The sequence below is a fragment of the Capra hircus genome, chromosome 8, assembly GCF_001704415.2.
Source record: "Capra hircus breed San Clemente chromosome 8, ASM170441v1, whole genome shotgun sequence".
Taxonomy (NCBI): Eukaryota; Metazoa; Chordata; class Mammalia; order Artiodactyla; family Bovidae; genus Capra; species Capra hircus.
Window position 1 is genome coordinate 26913546 of NC_030815.1, and position 20934 is coordinate 26934479.

The window sequence follows — 20934 nt, forward strand, 5'->3', positions numbered from 1 at the left end:
TGATCATTTCTTCAAAAGTTTATCATTACATGGAAAAGGTGGTAACTTAAGTTCCATGTATTATTATATAACATGTAAAATAAGATTCTAATACAGGTATGACAATTCAATGATATTTAATTACATTATACCACATGATACTAAATTCTAGTAATCTAAAAGACATCCTGTCTTTCAAAAAAAATCACATAATCTGAGTATCAAAGATTAACTCTAAATAAAGAAATAGTTAAGTAGCAAAAAAGGCTAATTATGTTGGTCTAACTGTTTTTTGTTTCCAAAAAAAAGTGCTCTTTCTATAGCAAGCTGAATATAATAGACTGTGAATTAGAAGATCAAGGAAGCAAACTGTATGTTTTCTAAAATATGAGTATCCTTCATCAAGTTTTATACTTAGGGCAGCTAAAAGACCTATGTGGAGGGATCAGCATTAAGCCCAAAGGACACACAGTGCACAGCAAGAAAGCAAGCAATTCCCTCGTGTCGTTTGCAGGTCACTACCAAGGACCATGTTAGCAGATCCATACCAGACCCTTAACAGGCAGTTCTGCTGCTACCAGTAATTAGCTTGGACAGCTCTGGCTCCAAGAATAGCAGCAAGGCTACACCATAATGAGCTCAGCTGGGATTAGCAGGACAGGGCAGGGAACCAAGAGAGCTCAGGCATTCTGCATCGCGTATGTATCTAGGAGATCAAACAAGGATGGCTGGCTAGGTTATCCCCTCTCCACCTCATTCCAGAAATGAAGCACGGCAGTGTCTAAAATACAGGCTAATGAAGAGCGACACCTCCAACAGATGAGAGCCACATTAATTAACACAATCCCTAGATCATATAATACAGTTTCGGCAAGAGCTAGCAAATGTGCAACTTGTTATTGCATTATACATACATATATATTAAAAAGTCAATCTTTTTTCTTTACTTTTACTGGCAAACCAGATTAGTTCATTTTCCAAATTTTATAAGGAATTTCTCTCATGGCCTTTAAGATAGAAAACATTTCTCTCAGATGTTTACCTAAGTACACATTATTAAAAAAAACAAACTCACTTTTGAATCATTAGCTCCTGGTTCTCCCTTTTGAAATAGGCCAGTTCATTCCATACAGCATCAGAATCTTCTTGTTGAAGTTGTTGAGGATCTGCTCTCTTTACTTTCCTGATTTCCATCCTATTTTTAAAATGAAATTGCTTTCTTACTTAACATGTTCAAAGTGCAATAAAATTCATTTATATATTCCCTAAGATTGAAAAATATCTACTAACCAAGTATCTTTTTTGGGGGCAAATGATATGAGACTTTTTATTGAAATTAACTTGCTAATGATATTCATGCCATAACTTCAGGGTAATCACTTGGAATTGAGACTTCTCATGAAGTACAGCTAGTGTCACATAGCTACCCAATTTCTACTGAGGTACACTATGGAATGAATTTCGTAAAAACTAAGCATGTAGAAATTAAAATCCTAGATCATGATTTCCTAAAAAGCTAAACTGCTACTATGGAAAGTAAACTTTTAAGTGGACACATGATATTCTCTGGTCTTATTTCTCTCATTCATTCTACGAGTAACAAAACATACATTGCAAAAATATCAGTTTCTAAAAAAGGACTATAAGCAATCAACACATCTAGACCTTGCTGCCAACCAGTCTGATTGTGGTTTATGTGTTTTGTCTTAAAACAAACAGTTATCAGTAAACATCAGATGGTTAGCAAGTAGCCTTCATCCTTCTGGTGACTACTAAAAAGTTAAGTGCCTGCTAAGTTGCAGAGGCTAAACCCAGGACAGACAGATTTAACATTGGTTTACTGACAAGCGATATGAAACACTTTCCGTTCTTCAAAGAAAAAATTAGATGTGACAATTATCTATAAAGCATGCCAAATGCCTTTATGTTCTCATTTTCTGTACATAAAACAAACTCTTCATTTTTATTTTGTAAAAGTGCTGTACTGGCCAATTTAGAGACAGTATTTCTCTATAGAACAGACCAATGTGTATCATCAACATTGCCCTAAAGGATCCATCTCAGAAGATGAGAGGGTAGTAGATTTTTTTGTACTTATTCAGTCCTTTGCCCTCTGTTGATACTGTTAACAGGGGAGCCACTTACGACTAACCAAGATCTGAACACCTGTTCAGAGCAATTGAACTGAGACCGCCCATTCATTCAGATAAGCTGCAGAACTAACTGATGGATAGTAAAGATTTTCAAACTGCATACTAGGTTGAAATAGTTTTAAGACAGTTAACTATACATGTTAATTTCATATTTCTCATATATTTCAAATAAAAAGTAAACTGAGTTATATACTTTGTAACATCAGCGTTTTATTTAAAGTAGTTTTTCAAGCACATTGATATGAACTATTTTTTCTTTAAGATATACTTTTATTAAGTTATTCTATAGATATTAAAAGTGCATATAATAATTCATCATCTATGCTCATGATTTCTGCAAATTATAGGAAAATGAATAGTTATTTTAAACATATTTCTATTTTCATTTGTTACATTCTCTATGTAAAAATTTTCCACTAAAGATCTGACTATGAAATGATTTCTTTAAAATCAAACAAAAGCTATTAAAGCACCTATATGATGCTACCCCATTCCATTTAATATTTAGGGAAATGCCTTTATGAGCTATGTAACTCACATGCCACTGCCTTCTTCCCACTGTTTTAATTGCTCTTTTACTGCTCTGTAGTTGGTCTGTAACATCTGTAGCCTTTCTTTGCGTTTTTCATGGGCATCTCTTAGCTCATCATTTTCTTGGTTCTGCAGAACACAAAAAAGCAAGTATACAAGTTTGAAGAATATATAAGCATAATGTTACAGATAAAAGGCTACCAATCTAAGTATAAAATTCAAAAGAAAATAGCATGTAAATATAAATTCATTTGTAATAATCATTTAAGCAGAAATAAATTTGTGATTTATTTATAATTTATTACAAATAAATTAATGTAATGATCATTTAATCCTAAAGTCACAGAACAGGTTTACTTGATTCACTGCATTTTGAAAAATCATTTAAGTAATCTCAAAATTCTGGCATCAAATTAATTTCATTCCTTTCCTTTTTGTTAATTAGTATATATACACATATTTCTGTATCAATCTTACATATTAAAATTTTTTTCCTTTCCAAAGATTTGTCCATACATAAAGCATGACTATTTTGTTAGTTGTAAGTGCACACATAATTAGTACAAGGACACTAATCATTGTAAGACCAGTTCTCTAACCCATGAATTCATAATTAGTTTGTTAAAATGCACAAAGATTACATAGAAGAAAGAAAATCAGTTTGGACCTATGTTAAAAGTGACCCAGTTTAACATTTTGGGTTGAAACATAAATAACTGAAATGGGAAAGTTGGACTTAGCACTCTTGAAGAAATCAGAATAGACCAAATATTACTAGGGTAGAGAGTTATAGTCAATGACTTCTAAATGTTTTAAATAAAATGCATGCATAAATCTTTACTTTTCAACATGACCACAAAATGAACATATATATAGGTCAAATTGTCAATCCTCAGGGGATGTATTTATGTTACTCATGAACTGTGTTTCTCAAAGTAAAATAAGTAATGTGATGAGTCTTTTATTTTACCCTTGGTCATTTCAAATCTGTGTTTTAAACTCTTCATTTTCTGTATGAAAGAACTTGCATATTTATTCAGTGCAGGTAACTGGTACTCTCTAATATAGTAAGCCGAGAGGAGTGGGAACATGGCAGCCAGAAAGATCTGAATTCCATTCTTGAAGTTTTCTCCTGGTAGCTGCATAATCTTAAGAACACTATTTAAATTAATTCAATTTTTTTTTACTATAGAATGTGGAAAAGGACACAGAAATTTATACCATGATGACAAAATTAAATAAAGTAACATACAGGTAAAGCTCCCAGGTCTGTTCTTGCCCAAGAGAGGCACGAAGTAAGTGAGCTTTTTACTCTGTCCTCTTCCCAAGAACTAACTCTGATGCCCTTATCATTTATAAGCCAAATTTATGGTTCCACTGACTTATCGGTCTCTCATTCCAACAATGAGATAATATCTTATAGAGTCTGCATTATCTTACTGCAATTCTACCTGTCTCAACAGTATAGATATGTTGCCATTATACTCTGAATATATATCTAGTAGGATAACTTCAATAATTATCTTAAGTAGTTACTAGGAAGTATTTGAGCCATGTATGTACCAGGTGGTCGTCTGTACATCATATGGGAATGCAAGTGCTTGACAAAAATGCTGTCTCTTAACAGGGGAAATTAGAATAAATGTTATCCTGAAGACTTTTAGGAGATATTAATCATAGTCACTGCAGAGTTACTTGCTAAAAAGTTATATGGTGTAATATCATGATTAAAAATTCAAGATACTGAATTCAGTTTTGTTTTAACTGAAGAACCATATATTAAGAACCTATTATATGCAGGGTGGTAAGTGCTGCTAAGAGTTCAACACCTGCTGCTCAAATTTACTATATTTTACCTTGACAATCTACTTAAATCCAGTGTGTTTCAATTTCTCCATCTTCAAAATAGAAGCTACTGATATATCTCTTCTTCTAAGACACAAAGAATGATATAATTTTGATCTTGAGTTTCCCACACTGTTGGTAAACAATCTGACCTCCTTGACCAATAAACTTCCCATTTTTACAGATGGGAAATAATTTAAGTTAGCCAAATATAAGAATGATAACCAATAATCTTTCCTCATAAATGAATAAAAGTTAAATATTCTTATTAGGATTCTTTTTATGAATGAATATAAATAATGAGGCATTTAAATAAGATACATTATAATATAAATAAACTAATTTATAAGAAATTTATATACATTAGATTCATGTCAAAACAATTTTGAAATAAGCATATAAACTGAATACTTTGTTAGACAATTTTAAAAATAGTTTTGTGTGATTCTTCTTCATTGACTTAAAGTCCTTCCCTGTAAACTCTTATTTTACAGTAAATTTCTTAAGAGTTATTACAAACAAATGCACAGTTGTGGAATTATTACGTCTGTGCTAGAATCCCTAGAAATTTTGTGTAAAAAGAACCTAAAAGATTGACCAAGAATTAAATATTAATAGAATAGGATATCCAAATTTTATATTACCTTTCACAATAATTTTCTGTTGAATTACTGGAACAAGTTGAGTTTCTTATTCAGAGTACTGTCGTTATTTTAGCATTTTTAAGTACTGCCTCAGCTACCATTAATCATTGAAACTATATCCAATATTTTCCCTAATTCTTAAGTAGAAATCAACTATACTATGACTCAAAAAAGAAGGCTGAACACTGAAGAATTGATGCTTTCAAACTGTTGTGCTAGAGAAGACTCTTGAGAGTCCCTTGGATAGCAAGGAGACCAAACCAGTCAATCCTAAAGGAAGTTAACCCTGAATATTCATTGGAAAGACTGATGCTAAAGCTGAAGCTCCAATACTTTGGCTACCTGGTGTGAAGAGTCGACTCATTGGAAAAGACCTTGATGCTGGGAAAGATTGAAAGCAGGAGGAGAAGGGGGTGACAGAAGACGAGATGGTTGGATGGCATCACTGACTCAATGGACATGAGTTTGAGCAAACTCCAGGAGATAGTGAAGGACAGGGAAGCCTGGTGTGCTACAGTCCATGGGGACACAACTTAGTGATTAAACAACATCTCAATAAAAACTTCCCGAGTTCTACATATCAATCACCATGTAGCAGGCTCTGTACTAGGCAGAGCAGTTAATCAAAGAACCTGATGTGGCCACTTCTGATTCCTAAAACTTTAGCATAATATACCCACTATCAGTAAATAGTTTAGGTTTTCTTACAGTAACTGAAATAAGTGATTCCTTCAATTAAATAGTGATTACAGAAAACAGTTTTATTGAAAGCTTTCTCCTTTAATTTTACATGAGTCATAATTATACCTACCCCTAGAATGTTTATATAATTCTAATAATTCTTAAAAATTTGTATTATTTTATTCTCATAAAATTTTTTAAAACATAATTCTTATAAAATTCTTAAAATCCAAGCTATTAAAATCAAACTAAATATTATTTGGTAAATTCACTTGATAGACAATTTAAAATAATTATATTTTTCTGCTTTGAGAAAACTGTTATCAAATTATAATACATGGGTTAAATTGGTCCTAGAGACTATCATTCTTTAGCCTACTTCAGAAACAGACAGTAAAATTTTATAAAAATGTAAATATAAGATAGAGTATATGTATAGCTCAAAGAAAAATGACTTTACCAATTTAATTGCAAGAGCAGATGCTGGCTGAAATTATCAGTCAAAAGTTGGATATCTCAAAAGAATGATTTTTAAAAAATAATTAAATTAATATTTTTCTTATTCTAACAAATTCAAGTTTACTGTGGCTTGCAATATTATTCTTAAAGTCCCATTGGCTTTATGATAGCCTAACTCTAAACAACAGTACATCATTTGGGAAATATCCTCAAAGATCTGAGAACAAAATCAACTATAAAAACTGAAAAATACATTTAATATCACTAATTACTACATTTTCCTTTGAGGACACATCCCAAAGTTCCCCATGGATTGTCGCTCAATTAGGTCCACTTATTAGGTCATTCAATAAAATATTTACAGATACCTTCTTGTATATTTAGCAATTAAAGTAGCTAAACGAGAGGCGCTAACTTCTGTGTACAAACAAGTCGTAATGGCTAAAACACTAGAAAATAGCAAAGCTGTATTAATTTACTTTCTTTAATGATGTTTATAATTCAACTATTGAGTTGGTAAGAACATAAATGATTCTGGATCAAATCATCTAGTTTCCTCAAAGGCTTCTTGACAGTATACGGCAATAAGAGCATGAACACTATTAATAAAACAGTGGCTCAATCTTCAGAGTTTGATAGCAAGGTATTTTAAGTAAAAAAAAAAAACACTTTTATAAAATACCAAGGAATGCATGATGTATAATTTCAGCAGAAGGTATAAACTTAATGAATATTAGAGCATTGAAAAATAAAGAAATAACCTGTACTCAAAGGATATCAGTTCAATTCAGTTCAGTCGCTCAGTTGTGTCTGACTCTTTGCGACCCCATGAATTGCAGCACGCCAGGCCTCCCTGTCCATCACCAACTCCTGGTGTTCACTCAGACTCATGTCCATCGAGTCGGTGATGCCATCCAGCCATCTCATCCTCTGTCATCCCCTGATTCTCCTACCCCCAATCCCTCCCAGCATCAGAGTCTTTTCCAATGAGTCAACTCTTCACATGAGGTGGCCAAAGTACTAGAGTTTCAGCTTTAGCATCATTCCTTCCAAAGAACACCCAGGGTTGATCTCCTTCAGAATGGACTGATTGGATCTCCTTGCAGTCCAAGGGACTCTCAAGAGTCTTCTCCAACACCACAGTTCAAACGCATCAATTGTTCGGCACTCAGCTTTCTTCACAGTCCAACTCTCACATCCATACATGACCACAGGAAAAACCATAGCCTTAACTAGACGGACCTTTGTTGACAAAGTAATGTCTCTGCTTTTCAATATGCTATCTAGGTTGGTAATAACTTTACTTCCAAGGAGTAAACGTCTTTTAATTTCATGGCTGCAGTCACCATCTGCAGTGATTTTGGAGCCCAAAAAAATAAAGTCTGACACTGTTTCCACTGTTTCCCCATCTATTTCCCATGAAGTGAAGGGACCAGATGCCATGATCTTCATTTTCTGAATGTTGAGCTTTATCCAACATTTTCGCTCTCCTCTTTCACTTTCATCAAGAGGCTCTTTAGTTCTTTTTCACTTTCTGCCATAAAGGTGGGTCATCTGCATATGAGGTTATTGATATTTCTCCTGGCAATCTTGATTCCAGCTTGTGCTTCTTCCAGCCCAGCATTTCTCATGATGCACTCTGCATATAAGTTAAATAAGCAGGGTGACAATATAAAGCCTTGACGTACTCCTTTGCCTATTTGGAACCAGTCTATTGTTCCATGTCCAGTTCTAACTGTTGCTTCCTGACCTGCATACAGGTTTCTCAAGAGGCAGGTCAGGTGGTCTGGTATTCCATCTCTTGAAGAATTTTCCACAGTTTATTGTGATCCATACCGTCAAAGGATTTGGCATAATCAATAAAGCAGGAAACGATGTTTTTCTGGAACTCTCTTGCTTTTTCGATGATCCAGTGGATGTTGGCAATTTGATTTCTGGTTCCTCTGCCTTTTCTAAATCCAGCTTGAACAGCTGGAAGTTCATGGTTCATGGATTGCTGAAGCCTGGCTTGGAGAGTGTTGAGCTTTACTAGCATGTGAGATGAGTGCAACTGTAAGGTAGTTAGAGCATTTTTTGACATTGCCTTTCTTTGGGATTAGAATGAAAACTGACCTTTTCCAGTCCTGTGGCCACTGTTGAGTTTTCCAAATTTGCTGGCATATTGAGTGCAGCACTTTCACAGCATCATCTTTCAGGATTTGAAATAGCTCAACTGGAATTCCATCACTTCCACTAGCTTTGTTCATAGTGATGCTTTCTAAGGCCCAACTGATTTCACATTCCAGGATGTCTGACTCGAGCTGAGTGATCATACCATTGTGATTATCTGGGTCGTGAAGATCTTTTTTGTACAGTTCTTCTGTGTATTCTTGCCACCTCTTCTTAATATCTTCTGCTTCTGTTAGGTCCATACCATTTCTGCCCTTTATCGAGCCCATCTTTGCATGAAATGTTCCCTTGGTATCTCTAATTTTCTTGAAGAGATCTCTAGTCGTTCCCATTCTGTTGTTTTCTTCTATTTCTTTGCATTGATCGCTGAGGAAGGCTTTCTTATCTCTCCTTGCTATTCTTTGGAACTCTGCATTCAGATGCTTATATCCTTCCTTTTCTCCTTTACTTTTCGCTTCTCTTCTTTTCACAGCTATTTGTAAGGCCTCCCCAGACAGCCATTTTGCTTTTTTGCATTTCTTTTCCATGGGGATGGTCTTGATCTCTGTCTCCTGTACAATGTCATGAAACTCCATCCATAGTTCATCAAGCCCTCTATCTATCAGTTCTACTCCCTTAAATCTATTTCTCACTTCCACTGTATAATCATAAGGGACTTGATTTTGGTCATACCTGAATGGTCTATTTGCTTTTCCTACTTTCTTCAATTTAAGTCTGAATTTGGCAATAAGGAGGTCATGATATGAGCCACAGTCAGCTCCTGGTCTTGTTTTTGTTGACTGTATAGAGCTTCTCCATCTTTGGCTGCAATCAATATAATCAATATGATTTCAGTGTTTACCATCTGGTGAAGTCTATGTGTAGAGGCTTCTCTTGTGTTGTTGGAAGAGGGTGTTTGCTATGACCAGTGCATTTTCTTGGCAAAACTCTGTTAGTCTTTGCCCTGCTTTATTCCGTATTCCAAGGCCAAATTTGCCTGTTACTCCAGATGGTTCTTGACTTCCTACTTTTGCATTCCAGTCCCCCTATAATGAAAAGGACATCTTTTCTGGGTGTTAGTTCTAAAAGGTCTTGTAGGTCTTCATAGAACCATTCAACTTCAGCTTCTTCAGCATTACTGGTTGGGGCATAGACTTGGATTACTGTGATATTGAATGGTTTGCCTTGGAAACGAACAGAGATCATTCTGTCATTTTTGGATTGCATTTCGGACCCTTTTGTTGACCATGATGATACTCCATCTCTTCTAAGGGATTCCTGCCCATAGAAGTAGTAGATATAATGGTCATCTGATTTAAATTCACCCATTCCAGTCCTTTTAGTTCGTGGATTGCTAGAATGTCAACGTTCACTTTTGCCATCTCCTGTTTGACCACTTCCAATTTGCCTTGATTCATGGACCTGACATTCCAGGTTCATATGCAATATTGCTCTTTACAGCATTGGACCTTGCTTCTATCACCAGTCACATCCACAAATGGGTATTGTTTTTGCTTTGGCTCCATCCCTTCATTCTTTCTGGAGTTATTTCTGCACTGATCTCCAGTAGCATATTGGAGGACATACTGATGTTATTAAACGGCATAGAAAAGTCCTAAAAGAATAAAATTGCCAAATGCATGAAAGTCAGTAAAACAGAGATTCATGGCACTGGTAATTTAAGGACAGTAGGAATTTCATAAAGCTCTGATGTTTTGTTTTCCAAATTATATTTTATAATTCACTATACCCATGAAGTAAGGATTTGAAAATGGATAGTAGTTTTATAATAATAGCTTACATCTCTATTACTATTGTCTCTACAATTACAACATGGGTTGCCCTCTTGAAAACAGATACAAGTAGCCACAAGAGAGCTTAGTAAGACAGTGTGTTAATAGCTATATAATATTCAGTATTAAAATAATATACACAAATAGCATATCAGTGTATCAGAGTTTATATACGTATGTAACACAGGCTCCTAAAACTTCTTTGACCTTCCCTTCCTCCTTCAATCCATCACGGTGATCAACTTGGGACCCTAAAGGTACCTACCATGCCATGGAGCATGTCTTTTATCTTTAGTGTTTCCAAGAGTAACTTCCATGGAATAACAGTCCTTGAGGAAATATTAATAGGTATAAAGTAAATCTGGGAAACACTATATCCCTACCTTCCTATAGATTCACAATGCACATTGATATGTTCAGTTCAGTTCAGCTCAGTCACTCAGTCGTGTCCGACTCTTTGCGACCCCATGAATCGCAGCACGCCAGGCCTCCCTGTCCATCACCAACTCCCAGAGTTCACTCAAATTCACGTCCATCGAGTTGGTGATGCCAACAGGATCACAAAAACAGATATAAATCCATTGCTTATATAATTAAGCAAGGAAAATTTTGTCTGTCATGTTCCCATTAGCTTCTTGCAGAACAGGATTCAAAAGAATACCAGCATGGTAAGGGTATTCAAATATTCAATGTGTATTAGTGGGGGATGTTCTTCAAAAGGAGCTCCATGATCCCAAAGTATTTTAAAAACTGCAAGACACTGTTATGGGTTGAAATAAATCTCTCCAAGAAGTTATGCTGGAGTGCTAACCCCTACTACCTCAGAAGGTGACTGTGATTTTGTGATTTTGTTTGGAGATAGAATCTTTATAGAGGGAAGCAAGTTAAAATGAGAAAGTGAAAGTGTTAGTTGTTCAATCGTGTCTGACTCTTTGCGACTCCATGGACTGTAGCCTGCCCAGCTCCTATGAATATGGTATTTCCCAGGCAAGAATATTGGAGTGGATTGCCATTTCCTTCTCCAGGGAATCTTCCTGCCTTAAGAATCAAATCCAGGTCTCCTGCATTGCAGGTGAACTCTTTATAGTCTGAACCACTAGGGAAGCTCCAAAATGAGATAGGGTGGGTCCTAATCCAATACGACTGGTCTTCTTCACAAAAAAGAGAAATTTAGACAGAGAGAGAGACATTAATAGAGGGAAGGTGATGTGAAGACATAAGGAGAAGGCAATCTATCAGGAAAAGGAATGGAATAGATTCTTCCCACACAGACTTCAGTAGGAACTAATAACCCTGTTGACAGCTTGATTTTGGACTTTTCTAGCATCCAGAACTTTGACACAATACATTTCTGTTCTTTTAAGCTAGCCAGTTTATATTAATTGTAGCTTGTCACAGGAGCCCTAAGGAAAGAAACACAAACACATCACCAATTCCTATCTTATACTCACATGTACATGAGTAATAATGATAGTATTAGTAATATTGCCTAATACTGGAAAAATAGAAACAGGTCTTCTGTCTTCATTAAATATGAGTTATACTCATTAAAGTCAGGTTGTAAATTAAAAAGTGCCCTGTTCCCAACTACTTGTCTTAGAGTTGCTTTACTATACATATTTTATTTACCCAAGATCTTCCCTGGTGGCTCAGGTGGTAAAGAATTCGCCTGCAATGTGGGAGACCCAGGTTCGACCACTGGGTTAGGAAGATCCCCTGGAGAAGGGAATGGCAACTCACTCCAGTATTCTTGCCTGGAGAATTCCATGGACAGAGGAGCCTGGTGGACATTTTGCTAAATGCCCTTAGAATGCCTTCTTCATTCAATTATTTTGTTCTATTAAAATGAAAAATTCTTTCCTCTAAATGACAAAAATACAAAGAAACAAAATTTGTTCACTTTTTTTTTGCTTATTTTGCAAATTTGCGAAAGAAAACAAACATTTCAAATTCAAGATTATCAATTAACTTGAAAGAAGATACATAAAAATATAAATGAAAAAGAAATCACATGAAAAATAATTTTACTGTAAAAGTAAATTTGAGGCCTCATCCCAAAGAGCTGTTGTTAGAAAAAAAAGAATGAGGAGATAAATTAGTATGTTTCTGAGACTCTGAAAACAAGAAATTCAAGAAGTGGAAGAAAATAGATCTAAAAATGTCTGAAACTGCTCTACTCATTCCTGGCAAAAACAAGAAGACTCAGACTTCTGGCAGCAAAGTGGAGGTCCTCTACTATTAAATGGGATATGTGATGGTTATATTTTTATGTTATCTTGATTGCCCAGGTATTTAGTTAATGACTATTTCTGGGTGTATCTGTGAGGGTGTTTTTGCATGAAATTAACTTTTGAATCAACAGACTAAATACAGCAGATTGCCCTCCCCAAACTGATGGGCTTCATCCAACCAACTGAAGGCTTGAACAGAATAAAAGAATGAGGAAGAAAGGATTCGTTCTTTCTGCTTGACTGCCTTTGACCCGGGATACTGGTCTGCTTTCAGACTCAGAATGGGACTGGAACTTACATCATCAGCTCTCCTGGTTCTCAGGCCTCTGTACTCAGACTGGAACTATACTATTATCTCTCCCGGATTTCCAGCTTAACATTTACAGATCTTGGATCTCTGACTCCATAATCAAGTGATCATATAAGCCAATTCTTGTTAGAGTAAATCAGTCAATCCTTCTATCTATATACATATATATATATATACACACATACACACACATACACAAATGTATGTATTTCAGAATAATGGTATCTCATTTAGGGAAGACTAAAGGATTCCTTTGGAAGGAATGATGCTAAAGCTGAAACTCCAGTACTTTGGCCACCTCATGCGAAGACTTGACACATTGGAAAAGACTCTGATGCTGGGAGGGATTGGAGGAACGAGGAGAAGGGGACGACAGAGGATGAGATGGCTGGATGGCATCACTGACTCGACAGACGTGAGTCTGGGTGAACTCCAGGAGCTGGTGATGGACAGGGAGGCCTGGCGTGCTGCAATTCATGGGGTAGTAAAGAGTCGGACACGACTGAGCAACTGAACTGAACTGAACTGAAAGGATTATATTTTATTGCTTCTGATTTTTTAGAGAATCAGATTAACAGAGGATAGAAGAAGGTTTCATATGTGAATTTCAAGAATTATGCAAAAGAAGGATGATGGCATCATAAACATGCCCATAATATCCCGTGTATACCTACACATTTACGCTAGATTCTAACTACTCACTCAGCATTATTATTTTTCGCCTGTTATAAAAGTGACTGCACAATGCTTAGCTAACTGCATAAGCCAATACATTACAAATGAGTAAAAGAATGAGCAAATAACTGCAGGGGTATAAATTTCAAGTAGGCTAAACACTAGCAAGTTGATCTCATCTGATCATTTTGTTAGGGGAAGCACAATGACTGAAACTGCCCACCCCTGCATCACAGTAACTATCTCCCTGAGTTATTTTATGACAGGAGGTCCTGATGAGGAACGTGGAACTAACAAGCCACCACTAACCAGAGGAGTTCAGGAAAGGTCAAAAGGAAATAACACATGTCCGACCACCTCCCAGAATCCTTCTTACTGGTACCATCTTGGCTGAGCAATGTGTACACCACCAGGAAGGACTCTGGGTCAGAATGATTAGCCAAAGACAACCAGGAAGCTAATCCCATCGCCATAAAACCAGAGACTTTGAGCCACTTGGCTGAACAGTTCTTCTGGATTCCCTTACCCTACTGTTCTCCACCCAGGCACCTCTGCCCAGTAAAGTCTTTTTGTCAAGCTCATGTGACTCTTCAGACTATTCATTGCTCACTGTAAGACAAGAGCCCACTCTCAGGCCCTGGAAGGGGTCCCCTTCCTGCAACAATTTTATCTTGGAGAGTAACAATAAATGATAATTTTCCTTTGTTTTCGGACTAACAGTTTAACTCTAAATAAATATAAAACAATTCTTTGGGAAAAGCAGAAAAAAACTGTTAGTTGCAGCTTATCATTAACTATTCCTCTAAATTATATTTTGCTCTATTGCACAAATAATGTAAGTGAAAACAGTTTCCTAAGAATCATTTACATGACAAAGAATCTAAGCTTTAAATATATGGATTCTCATCATGTATAAATTGGCCTTTCCATAGAATATTATAAAACTATTTGAGATTCAATTAAATGGCTAAATCTCAAATAGTGTTGGTTTTCCAGTAGTTGTGAATGAAGAATGACAACTTTAGCCATATTAAATTCACAGAAAAATTAAAGCCCTCAATATAGCCACATAGAAGCACTTCCCTACACACAACCACCTTCCTCTGAGAAAAATAATTCACAAATTATGAGTTGGAAAGTACAAACTCTTATAGATAGAACAATAAAGATTTATGATTTTTAAAGACTGGTAGAACATGAACTCAAGCGTCTTTTATTTTGAGACAAATACAGTTGAAATGGAAAAAATAACATATTTATTTGTCACTTAGGCTATGTAATTTTTCTATAAAGGACAATTTTAAGTAGTCTGGGCTAGGTCACCATAGTTGCTAACTCACATTTCTTATAGGAAATTCTATTTCCATTTGCTAGAGTTCTATTTTTTTTTTTTTTGTCTCTGAGAAACTATAAGAAACTTATTCCCAATATTGAGTCAAAATATCCCCTGTAATTTTAAAATAGTGAATATATATTTCGTTTTCAGCTAGTAAAATTTTTATTACTTTATGATCCTCAGAAATACTAAGAACTAGATGCACTGATGATACATTTTTATACATGTAATTAAATTCAGGAAAATTAAACGATAACCAGTAATTTGTGAAAAGAACGTTTACTTTGGTATATTCTTACCTATGCAAGGTTATTACTAAAGAAATCATTTAATGTTCACCTTTAGTTGTAGTGCCTTCTCTAAGTTTTCAATCTTTCTTTCAGCTTTTCTCAGCTTCTTAAGTTCCTCTGAGTCTGCGAAAGAGCTCTTTGGGGACAAAGACCTTGAACGTTTCACAGGTGGTTCCTCGAGAATAAAACAAGGACATGGTTGAGCTAGTTGGAACACTGGATTATGAAAGACATGCAAAATTAAAGAACAAGTAATTTTGAATACTAATAATGAATTATAAAAAAAAAAAATCCTGCATGGAATACCGGAGAAATAACAAGCGGAATTACCACAGTGCTACCGCTAAAGGTTTCTCTGTGACTCGTTAATGAGAATATTCATTTACATTTACATTGTTTCTTTCAGAATAATGATGTCCCATTAGGGAAGACTAAAGGGTTATGGACTCAGAAATGCAAGAAGCCTCATTACAAAGGAGGGGATGGAGGCTGGTCTAATTGCTCTTCGAGGGTCCAAGGTTACACTTGATAGGACAACCTGAAACAAGAGGGAAAGGGTTTCTTTCCCTTTGAAATAGTTTAACACACTGTGAAGTCGAAGGAACAATATGCTTGAGGAATATAAATACAACAGACAGTAGATCTTACACCATAATGACCATATGGTCATTAACTATAATGTGGCTAACTAGAGACGAGAATGTGTGTTTATATTATGTACAGCTTCATATACCAATCTGGAGAAGGAATATGTGAAAGCAACTATTAAGCTGGGCAACATATTGCTCATACTTACTGCATGTCCTTATGAAAAAGAAAGAAAATTCTGTTCAAAATATCACTCTAATTTTCTTGATATTTTTTAAAAAGCAATGAAACATCAAAGCAGTACATTTTTAAAGTTCAGCCATATAGCACAAAATCAAATTAGATTCTACAATGTATCTCAATTTTAGGATTTTTTTTTCATTTAAATTAAGCTCAATGCGTGAAACTATTCCAAAATTGCAAGAAACATATATGCAGTTATGTTTAAATATATACATACATAGATATATATAATAAAGCTCATTCTTCTGAAAATTACTAATAATATTAGAGGTAGTAAATAAGAATGCCACATAAACATGAATCTCATTCTAAATATTTCTTTTACTAGGACAGTTTGTATTACTCATAGGAAAATTCAAAAGAATGAAAAAGAAGTATCTTGAAAACATGATTTTCTGCTTTAAAAAATATTTTCTATAAAGTGTGAGAAATATACCTCTTAAACTCCTTATTTTAAAGTTTACTTCAATTCTTATAGAAAGAATATATTTACAATCTGATATTCTTGACTTTTTATACTAGTCAATTTTCATAGAATCTTTTGCAGCATAACAAGAACAAGCAATAAATACTATGAAAAGGAAAAGCTGAGACATTAATAAATAAGAATCATGGTACAAAAAATTTACTTATTCTCCACAGTTATACCTTTAACTCTGAAAATATGTAACTGCACATATTAATATTATATTTCAATTTATAATTTATATTCCACATGGGTAGTATTTTAAATATCACCCAAATGAAATAGAAACATTAAGATATATTTTTCTTCTGAAAATTGGAAAATTGAGTTAAGGGCTAATACCACATTAAAATTTCTACTTAGATTAGTTTATCTATAGATTAGATAGATGAGGCATATTTAGCAAAACTTTTTAACGTAAGAATGTTAATTTACTGCAAAAGAGGCATATCACTACTAATAAATTTAGTTAATTAAATTAGGAAGATATTACTCAATCTTCAAAAAGGGAAAACTCGCCAGTCCCAATCATGATTTTATAAAACATCTGATACATGATATTTTTTAAAAGCTTTCAGAAATATAAACAGAGAAGTAAACGATGCTGTTCATTTTTTAACTTCATCACTTGCCTTGCTAGCCTCATCCTTACAAATTCATAAAATGACGAATGTCCCTACCTTACGTTTCCCTTCAGTACTTGTCAAGATACTCTTCTCTGAGGAACCCTTGTTGGTAGATCTGTTCTCTGACAGTTTTTCATTTGCTATTTTCAGTTTCTCCTGTAAATACTCAATTTCAGACTTCTGTGAGACCATTAAGGTTTCTAAGCTTGATAAAGATGGCTGTTGAGAAACCTGTTTTAAAAAAGTATGTTTTTATCTTACATTATTTACACATTCATGCAAATATTTATGTTTTATATTATATAAATCAGAAATATTCGAAGAAAGAACATTTCATTTCAAAAATAAACTATAAACTTGCATTGGCTAAGCTTCTATCATCCTTATAGAATGTCATTTTTCAATAAAATAACCAAGAGTCTGTATACAAATTTTTTTAAATATGTCTGTCATGCAGATTTTTAGAAGAAAAAATTTAAAGCATGGATGCATGATATACACAACTTATCTATAAAATTATTTCAAATTAATGATTATACATATAAGTATTTCCTCAGTAAATACTCAATGCAATACCACTGAATATAAGTCTCAGAAAAGTGAACCAACAGCACTATGGGCCTAACTAGCTTTTAATGCATTACAATTTATTAATAACAACTCAACTGAGATTTTTTTAAAGTCAACAGAGTTTACATTATTCTCCTTTGAAACTCATTCCCATGTCAGATAAACTGTTAATGGTAAGCATCACATTTTAGCAACAGAAATCACAGGAAAATTAAGTTTGTAGGAAACCTGTTCATGAAAACTAACATTCCACAAAACTGTACCACCATCTTAACCAAATATATTTGAGACCATTAAAATCCATGCACACACATTATTTCAAATTAACCATTCTCTCACATACATACACAAAACACTAGATCACAGTGAAACAAAGTATTTGTTGATTTCCAGGAAAGAAAAGTCAGTACTTATGATTTTAATATTATCAATATGGATCCAATAGCCCTGAAAAAGGTTTCATTTAAAATATGGATAGCCCCATCCTTCCTAAATGATATTTCTAAAGATTTTAAGAAAAATATATATGCTTAACTTTTCCAAACTAACAATGAGAAATATTATTTTTTCTAAGTTTGATTACATTTTTCTTTTTTTGGGGGGATAGGCATATTTTTCCTAATTCTAACCTATATTTTTTATAAAAAGAAGGATCATCTCAGTATACTATTATAATCTATTATATATATAGTATAGATATATATATTATCTACATATATATACTAGATATAATATAGCATACTATACTATACTATTACATTATACTATGTTATAACATACTACTGTACTTTCCTCATACAAAAGTGACATAAGTCACCTGATATGTTTCCCAATCTTTATTCTGTCACAACACTATATATTTTTCTCAGAATGTTGTTTATGTTTTATGTTTACCACATAATTTATACTCTATTAGCTTGCATTGAACATCAAATTAAAATAGCTTAAGCACCTTTTCCCCAAATTCTAAAAGACTTTTGACTTATTCTTTCTCTTCCTTTAAACCATTGTACCTCTTTTATTTATTCTTTCCTCTTTCGTAAACAAATTTGTGATACTTATAAATATTTCCTTTGATTGGCCTGCCAATCTAGAACAATTTACAAAGGCTACCTAAACCTCAGAACAGGAGTTCTGGCTTTATTAAATAAAATTATAAAGAATATATTAACATTCCATTATTTACCCAAAGACATTTAAAATAAATTTTTCAAAGTCAAACAAAATTTTACAAAAAAACAAGAAAAACAGTACTTTAATTACTGTTATATCCAATAAGCAATCCTGTGCTCTTTAACAAATGAGTTTTCTAAGTCATTAGTGGGTTATAATACAATAGATAAGAATGTAAAAAAAAATGAATGTTTGGTCAAGAAGCTGCAATCAGAAATAATTACAATATTTATCAAGATATTGAAAAAGTCCAACAGTGGACATTGCTACTATAATAATAAAAGATTTCTTATTTAGGCAGCATTCCTTTAAAATTCCTCAGAAAACAGTAACAGAACTTCAAAATTAAAAAATACTATTCAAGCAGTACTTAACTCAAGATCACATAGGAGTCATAATGTAAATAAAAATGTAAAATGAGTTTGTTTTTAAATTACAGCTTTAGAATTCCTTCAACAGGGACACTTTGTATTCATGTTGAACATACAGATATATACTTTACTTTGACAAGGAAACTTATCCATGTTCCCAGTTTTTCACAAGTGTAGTCTTTTCTCTGCCTCTTGTCCTTTATCCCTTTTGCTAGGGATATATGCACAAGAAGTATTTCACTTTTATCGTAATATGACCACTTTTAAAATAATAAGTAAAATGAAATATCAAGTCACAGTCACTTTCATTTCTGAGGGAATAAGGAGGGTATTTGTGGTAGTAGCTATTTAGCAATAGCCAGTTGTTTTCATAGAGAAATGTGGTGCACTAATGCCAGATTTACTGACTTTTCAAAAGACTGCTGCTGCTGCTGCTACTAAGTCACTTCAGTCGTGTCCAACTCTGTGTGACCCCATAGACGGCAGCCCACCAGGCTTCCTCGTCCCTGGGATTCTCCAGACAAGAACACTGGAGTGGGTTGCCATTTCCTTCTCCAATGCATGAAAGTGAAAAGTGAAAGTGAAGTCGCTCAGTCGTGTCCGACACTTAGCGACCCCATGGACTGCAGCCCACCAGGCTCCTGTGTCCATGGGATTCTACAGGCAAGAGTACTGGAGTGGGGTGCCACTGCCTTCTGGAAGAATTCAAATTTCTAAGAGAAATCGAATTTTAAAAGGTGGGCAGGCCAGACTCAGTTTGTGACTGTTGTAGCTTGAAAGCATGGCGGTGGGACTATAAACAAGTACACATTTCCTGTGGAAATTCTGAATATGAATCAAAGAACACAAAATTGTACCAAGCTTTTGACTTTGTTCTAATCATGCTGAAGGTTGATAAAGATACATGATAAATGCTGAGTGAAGAAAGCACGTGTTATAGAAGAATACAGAATACGGTACAGAAATAGATTTCACCAAACCCTGAAATTTATAGCATTATTTCTGAATGGAGGTGAATTTTCATCATACATATATAAATTTTCTTAATTTTTAACATTGAACATGGAACGTTTCACTAAATAGTTTTAAAAATGTATTTTTCTGCAAATAAAATGAATAAAAAATTCAGTGTAAAAATTTCAGTACAGATAGGGGAAATATAAATGAAAGTCTCTCCATGATATCATCTCTCAGAATTCACTAATGATGAATTTGGAATATACTTCCCATACTTTCAAGAGAAAAGGAAAACTGTTTTAATATATACTTTAAATTTCTTTTTTATTACTAATTTTATTTTTTAGAACAGCTTTATATTTACAGAAAAACTGAGCAGATAATAAAGTGTATCCCGCCCCCACCCACCTAGTTTCTCTTATTATTAACAACTAAAATGAATATGATATATTAAAATCAATGAACCAATTTTCATATACTATTTTGACTAAAGTCATTAGTTTATTCAAATTTCCATAGTTTTCACCTAATATCCTCTTCTGTTTAAGGATACCACATATATTTCACCTGTCGTGTCAGCAACTCTTGGATGGGATAGATTTTCAGACTTTTATTTTTGCTGACATTTACAGTTTCACAGAGTACTATTCAAGTTTATCGTAGGATGGCCCTATATTGGAGTTTGTCTGTTTTTATCATGATTAGACTGGGGTTATGAATTTGGGGACGGAATCAAGGGTACACACTTTCAACATGATTTGACTAATGACATAACCTGATTACACTACCAAATTAGTGTTTGTCAAGTTATTCCACTGTAAAGTTACTCTCTTGTCCTCCATACTATACTCATGTAACCTGCTTT

General features: G+C 34.1%; 1 protein-coding gene across 2 annotated transcripts in view; it reads right to left on the minus strand.

The window, feature by feature from the left end:
* Window positions 1–20934, minus strand: part of CNTLN (centlein) — a 355730-nt gene that overhangs the window by 142897 nt on the left and 191899 nt on the right. For both annotated transcript variants that reach the window (XM_018051925.1, XM_018051924.1), the window contains exons 9-12: window positions 17053–17229; window positions 15125–15250; window positions 2671–2792; window positions 1055–1174 (exon numbers count right to left, since the gene is read on the minus strand). In XM_018051925.1, coding sequence (XP_017907414.1) covers window positions 1055–1174; window positions 2671–2792; window positions 15125–15250; window positions 17053–17229 — 545 coding nt within the window. The remainder of the gene's footprint in view (window positions 1–1054; window positions 1175–2670; window positions 2793–15124; window positions 15251–17052; window positions 17230–20934) is intronic.